Raw genomic sequence first — 15,633 nt, 5'->3', positions numbered from 1 at the left:
AAGCTTTAGTGAGCCTCTATCTCATCAGAGCTTCTCTTTTGCCTTGGCAGCCACATATGGCTGCTGAGAAGAGTTGCCCAGGCCTCCAGGCCCAAGGCATGGCAAAGGCTTGGAGGTCCAGGTAAATAAAGGAGGTTTATTCTTGGGGACAGATACAATCTGTTCTTGTTCTCATGAAAATAATTAACTTTAATGGAGCAGTGATAGCAAGGAAAGGTGACTCTAATACTGGGAAGGGGCCTTATTTAAAGACAAATGAGAGTCCCTAGTAAGGACTCCTATGTGACAGAAGCCAAATGAGTCCTAATCTGGTTCTATAGGATGCTCTCCAATAGTTCAGGATTGTGCATCTTCACAGATGATGCTGGGTATCTTCAAATTGCCCCCCAGTATACTTCCCCTCTTCTGTTGTGTAGAGAACATTGATGTCCTCTGGGTTCTGGTTTGACTGGCATGGTCCTCCACCAAAGGTCCTTGGTAGTTCCCCAGATAGGACTGGCTCTGTATCCAATTCCCTTTGATCTTAAGTGTTTTACTTCTTAGGGCCTCAAAAAGTAAAGAGAACCTAAATGTCCATCTCCTAATGAATTGATAAACATCCATACATTGGAGTACTATTTAACCATAAAAAGTACTGACACATGCTACAACTTGGGTGAACCTTGAAAAAGCTATGCTAAATAAAAGGATCAATCACAAAAGGTGACATATCATGTAATGCCACATATATAATGAGTATCCAGAATAGACAAATCCATGGAGGCAGAAAGTAGATTAGTGGTTGGCAGTGGCTGGGGGAAGGGTGGAATAGGAAGTAACTGCTAATGGGAAAAGGGTTTAGGGGGTGATGAAAATGTTCTGGATTTACAACAAAGCAATTGTTAACACAACTTTGAGAATATATCAAAAACCCTTGAATTATATACTTTAAGATGGCAAATTATATGGTATATGAATTAAATCTCTGAAGGAAGGAAGGAAAGAAGGAAGGAAGGAAACAAAGTTAAACATAGACTTACCACATGACTCTGCAATTCCTCTGAGAAAAATGAAAATATATGTTCACACAAAAACTTGCACACAAGTCTTATTCGTAACAGTATTATTTATAACAGCCAAGAAGCAGAAACAATCCAAATGTCCATCAATAGAAGAATGAATAAACAAAATGTGGTCTATCCATACAACAAATGATATTCAGCCATAATCAGAATGAAGTACTGTTACAGGCTTCAACATGGATGAACTGTGAAAATACTCTGCTGAGTAAAAGAGGCCAGCCACAAGACCACATAGGATATGACTGCATTTACACACAAGATCCAATAGGGAACAATCCACAGAAACAGAGAGTAGGTTAGTTGTTGCCTAGGGCTGGGGTACAGGAGGTGACAGCTAAGGGGTACAGGGTTTCTTTATACTGTAATAGAAATAGTCTAAAGTTGATGGTAGTAATTCATTTTCTACTAAAACTACTGACTTAAACATTTTACATAGGTGAATTGTATGGTATGTGAATTATCTCAATATGCTGTAAAATAAATAAATCAGGCAGGACCGCAGGGGCTATACAATGACCCTTCAGATGCTAAATGACAGAAACACAGGGAAGGTCAAAGAATTCGCTGACCTCCTGCAGAATGCATAAAAATGAAGGGCAAGAGAACAGTAAATGGAAGTGTAAAAATGCGAGCATTCACATTCACAAGGTTTGGGATTTTGATAGTTCTTTCAAAATTAAAAAAAAGTGACAGTTATAAGGCCAGCAGCTTATACTTATAATATGCTGCTAAGCAAGATGTCATCAGGAGTGAAATCACAGCAGATACAAACAGATCAGCTCACACACAGAGCATCCACAGGGGTTGTTAGGCAGTGGGAGGGGGCTCTGCAGCTGATGGACTAATGGACAGACCCTCAATTTAAACCATTCATTCAGCTTCTGCCATCTATTTTCTACTGGAAAGCCTGCTTTAGGACACTCTCCTCAGGAACACCTGCTTTGGGTAGCATCAATTACATTGAATTGTGTCCATATTCCTTAGCAGATAACAGGCTCCTTGACTTCTTTTAAAAACACTTTCTGATCCTCTCCAGCCCTCAGCCAAAATAGATGCTCAGTAAAATGTTGATTACACCAATGTCTCTTCAAAAAAATACGACTACTAGTGTCATATTTGCAAAGATAAGAACTCTACTAAAAATACAACATGCTTCCACACATCCCCCTCCCGTATCTATAAAGCCTGGGTTTCATTTCCTTGTCTTTATTATGGAGACAGTATCAAAAGATGAGGCATAGCCAGATGCTGTGGCAGAGGCCTGTTCTCCTGGCTACTCAGGAGGCTGAAGCAGGAGAATCGCTTGAGTCCAGAAGTTCAGGCCCAACCGGGCAACACAGAGACCTCACATCAAAAACCAAAAACCAAGCATTTACAATTCCAAAAACCTTTTCACTTCCTCTGTCTGAAAGTTATGTTAGGTACAATAACATTGTGAAACTATTAATTCAGGTGCTGACTTGGGTGTGGGCATAAATTGTGCCAGGGGTCTACAAGAGTAATTATTACAATAGAAGAAAGCTAAACATCAACCCCAAAAGAGGCAACATCAAATCCTGTAGACTTCATTAGTGGCTTGAAATGTTCTCTTTGATTTAAATCAAGTGTTTGAACTTTCAGCCCCTTTGGGTGGCAGATCAAGTGAATTCAGTGAATCATAAATGGCTAGATAATGACCAAGAACATAATTCAGATTTGAGCAGCTAGGCTCTTCTGAGAAATCTAACCTAACCAGACCCAATGTACCACCTAGTAGGGTTTGGGGGAAATCTGCCACCATCTCCTCTAGTTGCTTTTCCTTTCTAGAACCTTCACAGGGCAAATCTTACCCAAATTTGCTCTTGGTCACTGGAGGCTTCCTAGACTCCTGCATTTTGGGGACAAAACTCCTCTGGATTCTGGTCTGGTTTCATGATTACTTTAGGCCCCAGGCCCTGAGAAATCCTGAAGATGATCCAGGTCAAAGAACAGGCTCAGGCTCTCAGCCATCTTGAGCAGGGAAGGCACATGGTGAGGGAACGCATCAAAAACGCAAGCTGGCTTGAGATGGGCCCACTCTGGCTGAAAGCCCGAGGAGATGAAGATGAAAGGCCCTGCAAACAAGGATCCCTTGCCAGCACTAACGTAGCAGCATCTGTGTTTGTTTAAAATATGTAGAGCCAGAGAGAATGATTTTGCTTTCTCACAGAACATTCGGAGCCAACTTCGGCACCCAGATCTTCTCAGGAAAGCCTCATGGGGCTCTGTGAGGTGAGAGTGGGTGTTAAGGCAGAATTTCCTGCCCACACTGGAAATTCCAATGAAAACTGACATTGGATTATTATTTTAAAGGAAAGAAGAAACTGCTATACACTTGAGATGGCAAGGGTGATCACAGTGGTATTTATGCCAAGAGCTGGAAATCTAAATGCAGAAATAAACTTCAGCAGTTCTCAAACTGGGGTCCTTAGACCAGCAGCCTTATCTGAGAGTTTGTTAAAAATGCACATTCTCAGGTCTTACCTGAGACCTCAGGGATCAGCAGCTCTGCAATGGACCCCAGCAAACTGGGTTTAACCTGGAGGTTTAATCTGCCAGGCCATTCTTAGGCAGGCTCAACTTTGAGAAATTACAAAGTTCCTTTAACGTTCTCTGGCAGAAATGACCTCTAGCTTCAAATACAAGGACCAATTTGTTTGTTCCCTATTAATTGCACCTCCTATGTACAAGATGCCCTTCTGGCTGCAGTTAGAGCTAAGGACATACTTCCTGCCAGCTAGGAGTTCTCTGGGTGATTGTGCACATTTCATCTCTTGCAGAGCCTATATCCCTGTTACTAACACAGCAGGCAAAAAGCTGAATGGATAGGATTGCTTATTTGCTTAGCCATAACATCCAGTCCAGGATCGGGGTCACTCAACCACAATATCAAGTGAACTTTTGGGCCACATTGTGTTGTTGTTGTTGTTGTTGTTGATGATGATGATGATGAGGGCTGCCTTGGCATTCCAGATGTTTAGCAGCATCCTTGTCTCCTACCCACCAAATGACAATAGCACCTCTCCCTCTAGTTGTGATATCTGACATTGCCCCTAGTCATTGTCCCACATCTCTAGGGGACAAAACCACCCCTGTTGAGAAATACTAAGTTAAACTAGAGTGTACTGCCTTCAGAAATGTAAACTACTTTAGATAGTTAAGCTTCTTGGTTCTATAAAGGCCTAAACTATCATCACCAAAACCCATTCCCTCATTGCCAATACCCAGCTTAGAAGGAATGAAATAGACTGATAACTTAGGTTCCAGGACATGCAGACCAAGCCAGTCCCTTTCTCTACCCAAGCTTCTGAAACTGTGGAACTTGGGGTACATGTTGAGACAAAAGAATGGCCCTTGGAGAACTGCACCTCCAGCACTGTTGTAGTGCTTTGACTTTTTTATTGATACTTTACTGGTTTGTAATAATACAAAACAAAAGTAATTGCATGGCGGGTACAATGGTTCACACTGTAGTTTTGTGGTAAAGCACCCCTGGATTCAATCCCCAGTAGCACATGCACATGCACGTGCGCATACACACACACACACACACACTATAGAGCATGATAGCAGAAACAATGCCAAGAAGCTATCTAATATCTCATTCTCCAATACCATTTGTTTGGTAAAGATGACATTGTTTCACACTGGGAATGACCTGAGTATAACATGGATTTTGCATTTGCTCGTGTGTGATTTCATCCATGAGAAACCAGGAGAGCAGAGATAGTTGCACCCAGCTGAACCCAGCGGCATTGGAGGACACAAAGTGCACATATGCACACCCTTGAACACACTGTTTCAGTTCACGTGAATGTGAGAAGCCACAGCCATTCATCTAGCTGTGATAACTGCCCCTATTCCAAGTCACAAGATGTAGTCCTTCAGATGTCTGTTCCACAGTCAAGTTCAGGTCTTTTTCAAGGTTAAGTGACATATTGTCATATTCAAATATTTCCTAACCATTTAACATGTGCAAAATGTTGTAAAACTACCATTTTTATTGTGTTCTTATCTCAGTTTTTGGGGGGGTTTGTTTTGTTTTGTTTTGTTTTTGGTACCAGGGATTGAACCCATGGGCACTTAACCACGGAGCTATATCCCCAGCCCTTTTATATATTTTTTCCTTTTTTGTATTTTATTAGAGACAGAGTCTTGCTGAGTTGCTTAGGGCCTCACTAAGTTGCCAAGGCTGGGTTTGAACTCAGGATCCTCCTGTCTCAGCCTCCTGAGTCACTGAGATTACAGGCATGTGCCACCATGCCTAGCTCATTTTTAAAAAAATATATCACTAATGAAATTTTTGAATATCATGTATCTAATTCCATTTTCCCCATAAGTCCTATGGTTTTCACTGCTCTATTTTGGATAGCTCTGTGGTTTTGAGGAACATATGTTACATTACAGCAGAACTAGCTGTACCTTCTTCCATAACCCAAATGTCATATGGCAGTAGAAAAAGCAACACCAAGCCCTTCTCCTCTGGCTCCTCCCCTTTTGACTCAACCTTCAGGCTAGGCCCAGAGAGTAGTCTAACCTGGAAGTTTCCTCTACCTTTCCAGGCTGCACTGGCCACCTTGCTCTAAGTTCCAAAGCTCCCTCTACATTTACTTCTCCATACATTCATCACAGCTTATTGGCATCTCGGGTCAAGGACAGGTCTGTCCCAGTGGATGGTTGAGTTCCTTAAAGGTAGAGACCAGGTCTTAGTCATCTTTTTCTCCCAAGTCTGGCCACAGTACATGTTCTGCTTATACTGGTCTACCTACTCACCCACTCCGAGTCACCAGGCACTGCCGGAGTCCCAGTTTCCGGAAAATGTCCACCACTGTCTCCATGGGTGTATGATCTGTAACCGTGAAAGGGCTGAGGTTCAGGATGCGACGCAGCTTCAGGGGGTGTGGGCTGTTGGCTGGCAGCTCAGGGGGCTCCTCCGTGAAGTACATGATGGAATTGCTCACGATGCCCTCCTGCCTCTGCCTGGCATTCTCTAGAATGGGGTAAGTAGGAAAGATAAGCCACATATAAATTCTTCCCATAACTACCCTCCTACCATCCCCCACACAGCATCCCAGAATCCCACAGAAAAGGGGTTCAAGGGCAAATGACACATTCTTAATGAGAGGATTCAGCCAAACATCTGTGAAATTGGCATTTCTCTAAGCTAATGCTGTGTGAGGCACCCCCTGCTGTGACCAGACCATTCATTGCCGATGCCTTACAAGATGGGCCTGACCAACATGGTTCCTTTGGGGATATTCACTGCTTTCTCCTGCACTCCAGAGCACCCCAAACAGCCCAGAACCCTTCATTCTTGCTTTCCAAACACTCCTTCACCTCGTCATGGACTAAAGTTTGTCATGACAAGAAACCACATTTAGCTGCCCAGTGACCTTAAAACAACATTTTTTACAAACTAACTTACAACTGACCTAAGTGGCATTATGAATCCTAAGAGGAACAAGAAACCAATAAGACCAGCCCAGGCTCACAGCCCAAAAATGCAGCTCAATCCCAAATATGACCCTTGGGACCAAAGAAACAACCCCAGAAAAGCTGCATCCCCCCCATTCCTTGGATCTCCTCTCTTAAAAATGGGCCATTTTGTAGATTTCTCAAAGAAAGATAGTAAAACTGTTATGGTAGCAATTAGTCTATTTCTGTCTGTAGGCAAAGCCATGTGAAGCTGAAGAAAAGTAGGGTAACAGGAACTCATTAGAAATACAGCTTAATGCAGTGCTAGAAACCCAGGCTATTTTAAGTCACACATGAAACAAATCCATCGGTCTCAAGATATTTCTCCAAGGCGATTTTCCTTCTGTTGGAATTTTAATCTTTCTTTTGGTTCGTGGGAAAAGGTTAGGAAAAATGTACAGCAGGGCCTGCTTTAAAATGAATCCTGGTTTCTATAATACATTTCTTGCCTTGTCAAAGACTACTATTCACCTATATTGTTCTTTCAAAAATAAAATTCAAACTACCTCCTCTAAGGCCATTTAGTGCAATAGAGCACTCTAATGGAAAGCTGGCAGCATTTGGGGTCAGGCTGAGTCTGAAAAAGGGTCTCTGTTGAAAAGAGGAATAGAGAGCCTGCTGGGCAAATGCCTGCACATTATATGGGTCAGGTTAAATCTAGTTACATCAAGTGGGATATGATTCAACCACAAATACCAGACGACACTGACGCACATGTTTTCAAATGCAGATCCTGCCTGACACACTCTGCATGCTCTCCTAAATCAAGAGGGTTCTATGCTCCACACCAGGGCAGGGAGGCAACAGCCAACACATATTCATATGCTTCTTTCCATAGACCAGTTGATTCTCTTAAAGTTCCACATAACAGGATTTCTATCTATTTCAATGATCAGACTGAACAACAGGATTGAATCAAGTCACAAACCCCCAATCAAGAACTGATCACATGGATTTGCTCAACCCCTTATAAAACCAAATACAACTTAGCAAGACATATATCCAGTTGCTAAAATAGACAGCAAAGTTATATTTCTTCTGAATCTACGGATTGGGCCAGAAACCCTGATTCTAGCAGCCACTCCACTCAGTGAACTCTTACACGCCAGTGAATTCCCATTGCCTGAACAATGCCTAGCACATGGGAGACACAAACAAATATTTGTCACATGCATGCATGCATGAATGAGTCAGTCTCCTAAATATCAGTGTATCTGGTTCTTATATCATGGAGAACAGAGCCTATTTCATGGAACATTCATTGGTAAAGAAAGCCCATGAGCTATTTACTACCAAGCAAAGATCACAGGCATCAGCTAGGGTCAGAGTTGGAGATCTAAGCTGGCTACTTTAAGTGACAACTGCTATTCTCTGCAGAAGGGCTTTGCAAAAGTTGGAACTGTATTATAAAGACTTATCTTAAGGTTTCAAATGTTGGAGGTGGAGGTGCTACATACAAAATAAAAGCTGATGAATGGAAGAAAAAACAGCAAGAAAGCTCTCTGCAACTCTCTATTGGAGTCAACTCCTAGTTTGCACCAGAAATATTCATCAGTCACCAAACACTTGCAAAAGCCATGAATGTTCAATATATATCTCCTACATGAAAAAATAAACCAACTCCTCACCCAGGAGATAAGCCAGTGCCATGAGAAAACAGACTCACAGACCCCAGAAACTTTGGGGAGCCCAAGTTGGGAAAGAATTTTAAAAAATATAACACAAAATATACATTTTTAAAAGACAAGAAAGAATGTACTGAATATGAACCATGGCCTCTAGAGAGGTGAGAATGTTGGTGCCAATTAGGGTTTGAATCTAGAATGTCCCCCAAAAGGCCCAGGGACTTAAAAACTTCATGCCCACAGGTGAGACTTTTATGAAATGATTAGACCATGAGGGCTCTAAATTTATTGGTGGATTAATCCATTTGATGAATTAATAATTCAGAAATGATTGAGAGGTGGGGCCTAGTTGGAGGAAGTTGGTTACTGGAGGCATGCCCTTGGGACTATATCTTGTCCCTGGCCCTTGCCCACCCCTACTCCTTCCTGGTTGCCATGAGCTGAAAGCTTTCTTCCACCACTTCAAGTCCAAAGAAATGGCTAACTGACCATAGACTGAAACTTCTGAAACCATGAGCCACAATAAACCTTTTCTCCCCTAATGTTTATGTCAGGTATTGTCAAAGTAACAAAAACTAACATAGTATCTTTTTTTTAATTTTTTTTTTAATATTTATTTTTTAGTTTTCGGCGGACACAACATCTTTGTTTGTATGTGGTGCTGAGGATCGAACCCGGGCCGCACGCATTCCAGGTGAGCGCACTACCACTTGAGCCACATCCCCAGCCCTAACATAGTACCTTTTAAAAATGTTTCTAATAGTCTATGAGTGTGCATTACTTTTACATTAAAAATGTAATACATTATTTTAAAATATTTTAAAGTTCAAGTAGATCAATTATTTTTTAAATGTTTTTAGTTGAAAGGCTTATAATATATTGTGCTAGAACTAGCCTCAGTGGCCACATTTCCCGAAAAATGATATACATTTAATGAGCTCCCACTAAGGTTATTCAACTTCCCATTCCAGTGTCTAGCAGCAGTAACACCAGAGGCAAAGAAAGTAGTTGATAAAATGTTGGTGAGATGGATTTCATAAACTATGATAGGTCAAGAAATTTTTGAAAATTGGAAACAATCTTCACACATACTGGAAGTTATTAAGTGGCTTTAGAACAATGGTTCTCAACTGGGAGCAACTCTACCCCTACCCTCAGGGGACTTTTGAAAATATCTGGAGACATTTTTGGTTGTCAAAGTTGAGAAACACTGGTATCTAATGGGTTGAGATCAAGGATGCTGCTCAACATCCTATAATAAACAGGACAGTCCCCACCATAGAGAAAGATCCAGCTCCAAATGTCAGTAGTGTTAAGGCTGAGGACCTCTAGAGTACATATGTTTTTAGGGAGGAAATGCTCTATCATTCCATTAATTAAAAATGCTTCCATAAGGAGCAAATTTTCACCACATTCACATCAGATAGAGCACTAATCTCTAGTACATATAAAGAACCAAAAATCTTAACACCAAAAAAACAAATAACCCAATTAATAAATGGGCCAAGGAACTGAACAGACACTTCTCAGAAGATGGCATACTATCAATCAACAAATATATAAAAAAATGTTCAACACCTCTAGCAATTAGAGAAATGGGAATCAAAACCACTCTAAGATTTCATCTCACCCCAGTCAGAATGGCAGCTATTAAGAATACAAACAACAATAAGTGTTGTTGAGAATGTGGGGGAAAAGGCACACTCATACATTGCTGGTGGGACTGCAAACTGGGGTAGCCAAAAAGGAAAGCAGTATGGAGATTCCTTGGAAAACTTGAAATGAAGCCACCATTTGACCCAGCTATCCCACTCCTTGGTTTATACCCAAAGGACTTAAAAACAACATACTGCAGGGACACAGCCACATCAATGTTTATAGCAGCATAATTCACAATAGCTAAATTGTGGAACCAACCTAGATGCCCTTCAGTAGATGAGTGGATAAAGAAAATGCAGTATATATACACAATAGAATATTACTCAGCATTAAAAGAGAATAAAATCATGGCATTTGCAGGTAAATGGATGGAGTTGGAGAATATAATGCTAAGTGAAGTAAGCCAATCCCAAAAAACCAAATGCTGAATGTCTTCTCTGATATAAGGATGCTGATTCATAGTGGGGATTAGGAGGCAGCATGGGAGGAACAGATGAACTTTAGATAGGGAAAAGGGGAGGGAGGGGAAGGGAGGGGGCCTGGGGGTAGGAAAGATGGTGGAATAATACAGACATCATTACCCTAAGTACATATATGAAAACACAAATGGTGTGACTCTACTTTGTGTACAACCAGAGACTTGAAAATTGTGCTCTATTTGTGTAGTATGAATTAAATTGCATTCTTCTGTCATGTATTACAAATTAGAATAAATAAAATAATATAAATGCTTCCATAAGACAGATGTAATTAATGAGAAAGGCTAAAATAGAAAGCTGGAAGCAACCACTATGCTGGTTAGTACAAAGATGATATAAAAAATATAAAGGCTATAGAGAAGAAAAAGTAGAATATTTGTCAAGTTATTATCTACTAAGGCATGAAAAAGTCCCTCTGCATTATATTTTAACATCCTCTGCAGAGAGTAGTTGACACCACTTTTCTCTATGACCCATTAGAATAATTAACAGCCCTCCCAGGCAAAAACCTCTTTAACCCTAAATAGCTCATCACACAGATCTGACACTTATCTTCTGGTTCAGTCCTGGATGGAGATCCCTTTCTGCAAGTAAGCATCTTCCATATGCTAGAGAATCATTATTAAGTCATCCACCAGATGAAAAAATTGAGAGGTCCCTCAACTCTTCCCCATAACTCCAGCTTTCCATCCCTTTAATCATCATTGTGGCTTCCCATTGAGGCCTCTCTGAACCCTTACTGGCTTAATTGCAAAATTCAAGACAGAAAGAGCCTCATATCTGCAAAGAGTAAGGCAAGGTAAAGGCCCATTTACCAGGAATTTGAACAAGGGTCACCTATGGTCCTGCCTGTTAGTAATTTGTGATGCCAAAGACAGCCACCTTGCCCAGGTGATGCTAACTATCACTCACTAACAAAGACAATGGCTGCACCTTGGCATTCCACAGATGGACTAAAACCTGGCAAAAGATTTTCGGCTCCACATGAGCAGCTGCTACAACTTAAAATATGACAAGTTAGAAAAATCCTTATTTTCCTCATTTAGCATTCTTTCCTTATCATAATTACCTTGGATCTATCCTGCCATAACCTTTGCCCCCAATTCCCCTAAAAATGAAATTGACATGGAATAGTTTTTAACTGAGTGCTAATGTCATTTCTATATTCATAAGAGAGCACATAATTTCTCAAATATAGGTCTCATGAATTTCTCCATGAAAATACAGTGACTCTTCTATTTCCACAGATCAGGAAAACAGCTTCTCTGATTCCTCAGAGCAAAACACCCCTCGCCTTTCCACAAACCGTGTAAATAACAGCTTCTACACTATTATGGGACTGATTGAAAGCATAGAGGTATTATTTACACCGCATGGTGCCTCTTCAGACATTCCAAACATAGCTTGTGAGAGAGTGCTCGCTTGCAAAGCTTCAATTTCTTCTCTAACTGGTTGATGCCAATTACTGCTTCCCACTTGATTACAGTAATGGATTTCAGCAAAATTAGTAAGCTGTCTCTTAGCAGGTGTGCCTGGGGCTACACAATAGGTAATGGATTCTGTGACATTTATTGCTTTAGTTTCTAAATTTCAACCTTTGCTTAAAAGATTTTAGGGATTGAATAAATTTTTAAAGGCTGCTGATTACATTATTTTAAAACAAACCCAGCCCTACTTAAACAATTTTTAGAAATTCACTATTTGTAAGGCAATATTTACCCCTAAAGGCACTACCTGTTCTGTGACAGGACCTATAATAAAGAGAAGCATCACTGAGCTTTCGAGCACAAACTTGCTATGGTGTCTAAAATGTAAAATCAATCTTTGGTTTGGGGGAGCTAAACATGCTTGAGCGGCACACTAAAATTAGAGGGTATAGCTTATCTAAACTAATTTTTATAAAGCCTTTGAGGAAGATACTTTAAAGCTATAACATAGGAAAGAGGTTTTAGAAATTGAAGGGAAGTGCCTTAGAAACAGGAACAAAGGGCAGGTTGGGGGGAAGCAACAATTGTCTGGTGAAGATGTTTTCTCAGTGGGGCAATTGGGGAAAGTCCCATTGATGTACTATAAGGAACACTCTGGAAGGTGTAAGAGAGAGTAACATGAGCCATGCCATGGGCCCCAGTCTATCATGGGATATGGGGAAGCTGTGCAGATCATGGAGCAAGGATGCTGAGTGTGAGGGCATGGTGCTTACCTTATGCAGGAGATGCACTATGCTGATCCCTCCCCCTGCTGCATCTTGAGGTTGGCAGGACTCCACCCCTCCAAGGCTGACTACCCCTACTTGCCTGGAGCTCCCTACAATTCTCTCCCAAGTCTCTGGCCTTCAGTTCCCTGTGTCTTTGGAATCCTCCCACCTTCTGCTCCCTCTCTACTGCAGCCATCCTTAGGCTACTTGAGGCACACAGATTGGTTCTCTGAGGTGCCTGTCTTTGGACACCCCACCTGGCCATGAATCATCCCTTTCTCTCCTACCCCAGTTCCACAGCCTACCTCTTAGGGCAGCTAATATCAGTTCAAACATGAGGAGAAAATGATTACATAGAACTGATTTCTTTTTTTTTTTTAAAGAGAGAGAGAGACAGAGAGAAATTTTAATATTTATCTTTTAGTTTTTTTGGCGGACACAACATCTTTGCATGTGGTGCTGAGGATCGAACCTGGGCCGCACGCATGCCAGGCGAGCACGCTACCGCTTGAGCCACATCCCCAGCCCATAGAACTGATTTCTAATGATATTACTAGTTAAACCACATGGAATTCTAACTGGTGGAGTGGGACATATGTTATACACTGTAGCAAACACTTGAGCAGGGGCCAGCCAGGTATCAGAGGCAGAGTACTCAGCACCTAAATCAGCTGAGTAGCCTGCCTGAAAGCCCATCTTTGAGATCAGCTTGGCCTGGGCAACTCCAGGCTCTCACATTATCACTTCCTGCTCAGCTTCATCCGATAACTTCTTTAAAATGCAGTGGCAAACAGCTTGCCTCCTAGTAGTAATGGGGCCCTGATGGCTGCCTGCACACATGGAAGTCAATTTCCAACCAAGTGTGTCTATCCCAGGATGTGGGCTTAAACCTTTGCTCCTCACAGTGTGACTTGGGGAGCTCTGGAGGAATGCAGAGTCTCAGGCCCCACCCAGGTCTGCTCAATCAGAATCTGCATTTTAACCAGATCCCAGGTGACAGATCTGCACTGAAGCTTCACAGCCCCTGGCTTAAACAACACTCCCTCAAACTTCTTTAATACTTCTAGGGGTACAAACGCTGCCATCCAATCATCTCAGTAAAAAGTGAGCTTCCCTCTCCTTACTCACTTATGGCCAGGATCAGCTCCCTCCTCTGGGCGAACCCAATGAGACGCTCAGAGTCTCTGGAGACCACCACTGGGAAGCCATTGTAGTCTGTCTCCTTAATCAGTGTCTCCACATCTTCCACGGTCATGCTGTCCTGGGTGAGCACCGACAGTGGTGGCTCTCCCCGCCGGGGCCGCATCACATCAGTGGCCAGGGTGCGGTGGGTAAACTCATCCTTCACGTCAAGAAATGGGTACCCATTCAGGTGAATGTGGGCCTCATAGATGCCTTCTTTCCCAAAGGCATCGGCCACCCACTTGCTGGTCACAGCTGCTGCCATCAAGGGCACGATGTACTCAAGACCACCAGTTAATTCAAACATGATGACCACCAGTGACACTGTCATCCTGGTAACTCCACCTGCAATGGAAGAGGAGAGAAGTGCAATTCTTGGGCTCAATCCCAAGCTCTTATTAGGACACAATTTGCGAAAACCGACAGGCTCACAACCCCCAAATGCAGCTCAATCCAAGTCTCCAAGTTCTCCTTAAGAGAAATAAGACTCCAGTTCTCCTCACACTTATTCTAATTTGGCCTGGCATCAGGGAACTAGAAGTCACCTGACAAGGGACACATGCTTGGTTTTTTGTTGAGTGGATCCTACATGGGCTATATAGGCTTCCAATTGAGCAAGCACCCATAAGCTGAAAAGCTGTAGAAATTCTTAGGGTTATCAGACTAGGGACAGACCCACCTTTGCATCCCTTGGTATTCAAAGAGACAATCCAAACCAACAACTAATCCAATAAACTTAAACCAGTACTTTTTTTACTTCAATACTAAGGACATTCCTTGTTATCAGGATTGTCCCATGCACTAAAACAAGTTTAGAAGTATCTTTGGCCTTTATTCACTATATATGAGTGGCACCCCCATTTGTGATAACCAAAAATGTCTCTAGGCATTGTCAGGTGTCCCAAGACATCAGAATTACTGGCTGAGAATCATTGTTCTAGCTGGTACAGCTTTAAGAGAACTGAAGCTCCATCAGCCTGGTCCTCTGAATGACTGGGTGGAAAAGACTCTTATGAACACACATACATGTATATATAATATATATGTTATCTATGTATGTGTGTGTGTGTGTGTGTATACATGCTGTGAGCAAGATATATAACACTGTGTTAAGCCACTGAGATGTAGCTTACTTGTTACTGCAGCATAACCTATCCTATCCTGAGTAATCTCAATGACCAAGTCCCTGTCTTCCTTCATGCTCGTCCTCTAAGTCAGATCAGCATGCCACTCCCTCCCTCCCTACTTGTAGACATACCTAGGCAGGCAGCAGCTCCCACCATTGCATAAAGTCCTGGTGTGACACAGTCTGCCCCAGGTCTGCACCAGTTCCTGAAGATTATCCAATCATGGTGATGGTAGGCCAGCTGCTCCACACCAATTCCCACCATCCTGCCTGCCATGGCTCCCACAGCCATGCTGGGGATAAAGAGGCCTGAGGGGATCTGGAGGGAGCACACAGAGAAAAGCAGACTAAGGAAAGGAGGCTGAGTTCCTGCCTCCTAACCCCCAGGAAATGAAATCCCCCTTCAACAAGCACTCTTTTGGCTTTAGCCTTCAAAGGAGGTGCAACTCTTCAAAACAAGTCAGCTGGGAAGAGGTGGGACAAGCGATTTGACCTGCTTAGTAAGTGAGTCTAGTGCAACTTGGAGAGAATGCAATTTGACACTTTCATTTCCTCTCCTTCAAAAGCTGGCCAGTTTGCCTGCTGTGGATTAAAGAATGATAAGCCTCACTGCAAATAACATTCAAAGTGAGCATCTGTCACCTGAGACTCTCACCACTTTCTTGCTCCTCTTGCTGTGTCATTCAGATTGGCTTTGAAAATTAAATGTCAAGTCACAGCATGAAAATGGAATAGAAGGGTCTGCAATTGCTCCCAGGTAAAATAGAGAAGCTGAATGCATCATTGCAGCTGCCTGGGTCTTCCAAAAGGCTTT

At 42.2% G+C, this 15,633-nt stretch overlaps 1 protein-coding gene across 3 annotated transcripts in view; it reads right to left on the bottom strand.

Annotated features, from left to right (window-relative positions):
• The window catches only part of Clcn4 (chloride voltage-gated channel 4), a 73,730-nt gene that overhangs the window by 8,443 nt on the left and 49,654 nt on the right, over positions 1 to 15,633 (bottom strand). For all 3 annotated transcript variants that reach the window (XM_077106384.1, XM_077106383.1, XM_077106385.1), the window contains 3 exons: positions 14,952 to 15,138; positions 13,640 to 14,038; positions 5,853 to 6,069 (listed from right to left, as the gene is read on the bottom strand). In XM_077106384.1, coding sequence (XP_076962499.1) covers positions 5,853 to 6,069; positions 13,640 to 14,038; positions 14,952 to 15,138 — 803 coding nt within the window. The remainder of the gene's footprint in view (positions 1 to 5,852; positions 6,070 to 13,639; positions 14,039 to 14,951; positions 15,139 to 15,633) is intronic.

Source organism: Callospermophilus lateralis, chromosome X, assembly GCF_048772815.1.
Source record: "Callospermophilus lateralis isolate mCalLat2 chromosome X, mCalLat2.hap1, whole genome shotgun sequence".
NCBI classification, from domain to species: domain Eukaryota; kingdom Metazoa; phylum Chordata; class Mammalia; order Rodentia; family Sciuridae; genus Callospermophilus; species Callospermophilus lateralis.
The sequence above is the reverse complement of the archived record's forward strand: the minus strand, read 5'-3'. Positions and strand labels throughout refer to the sequence as shown.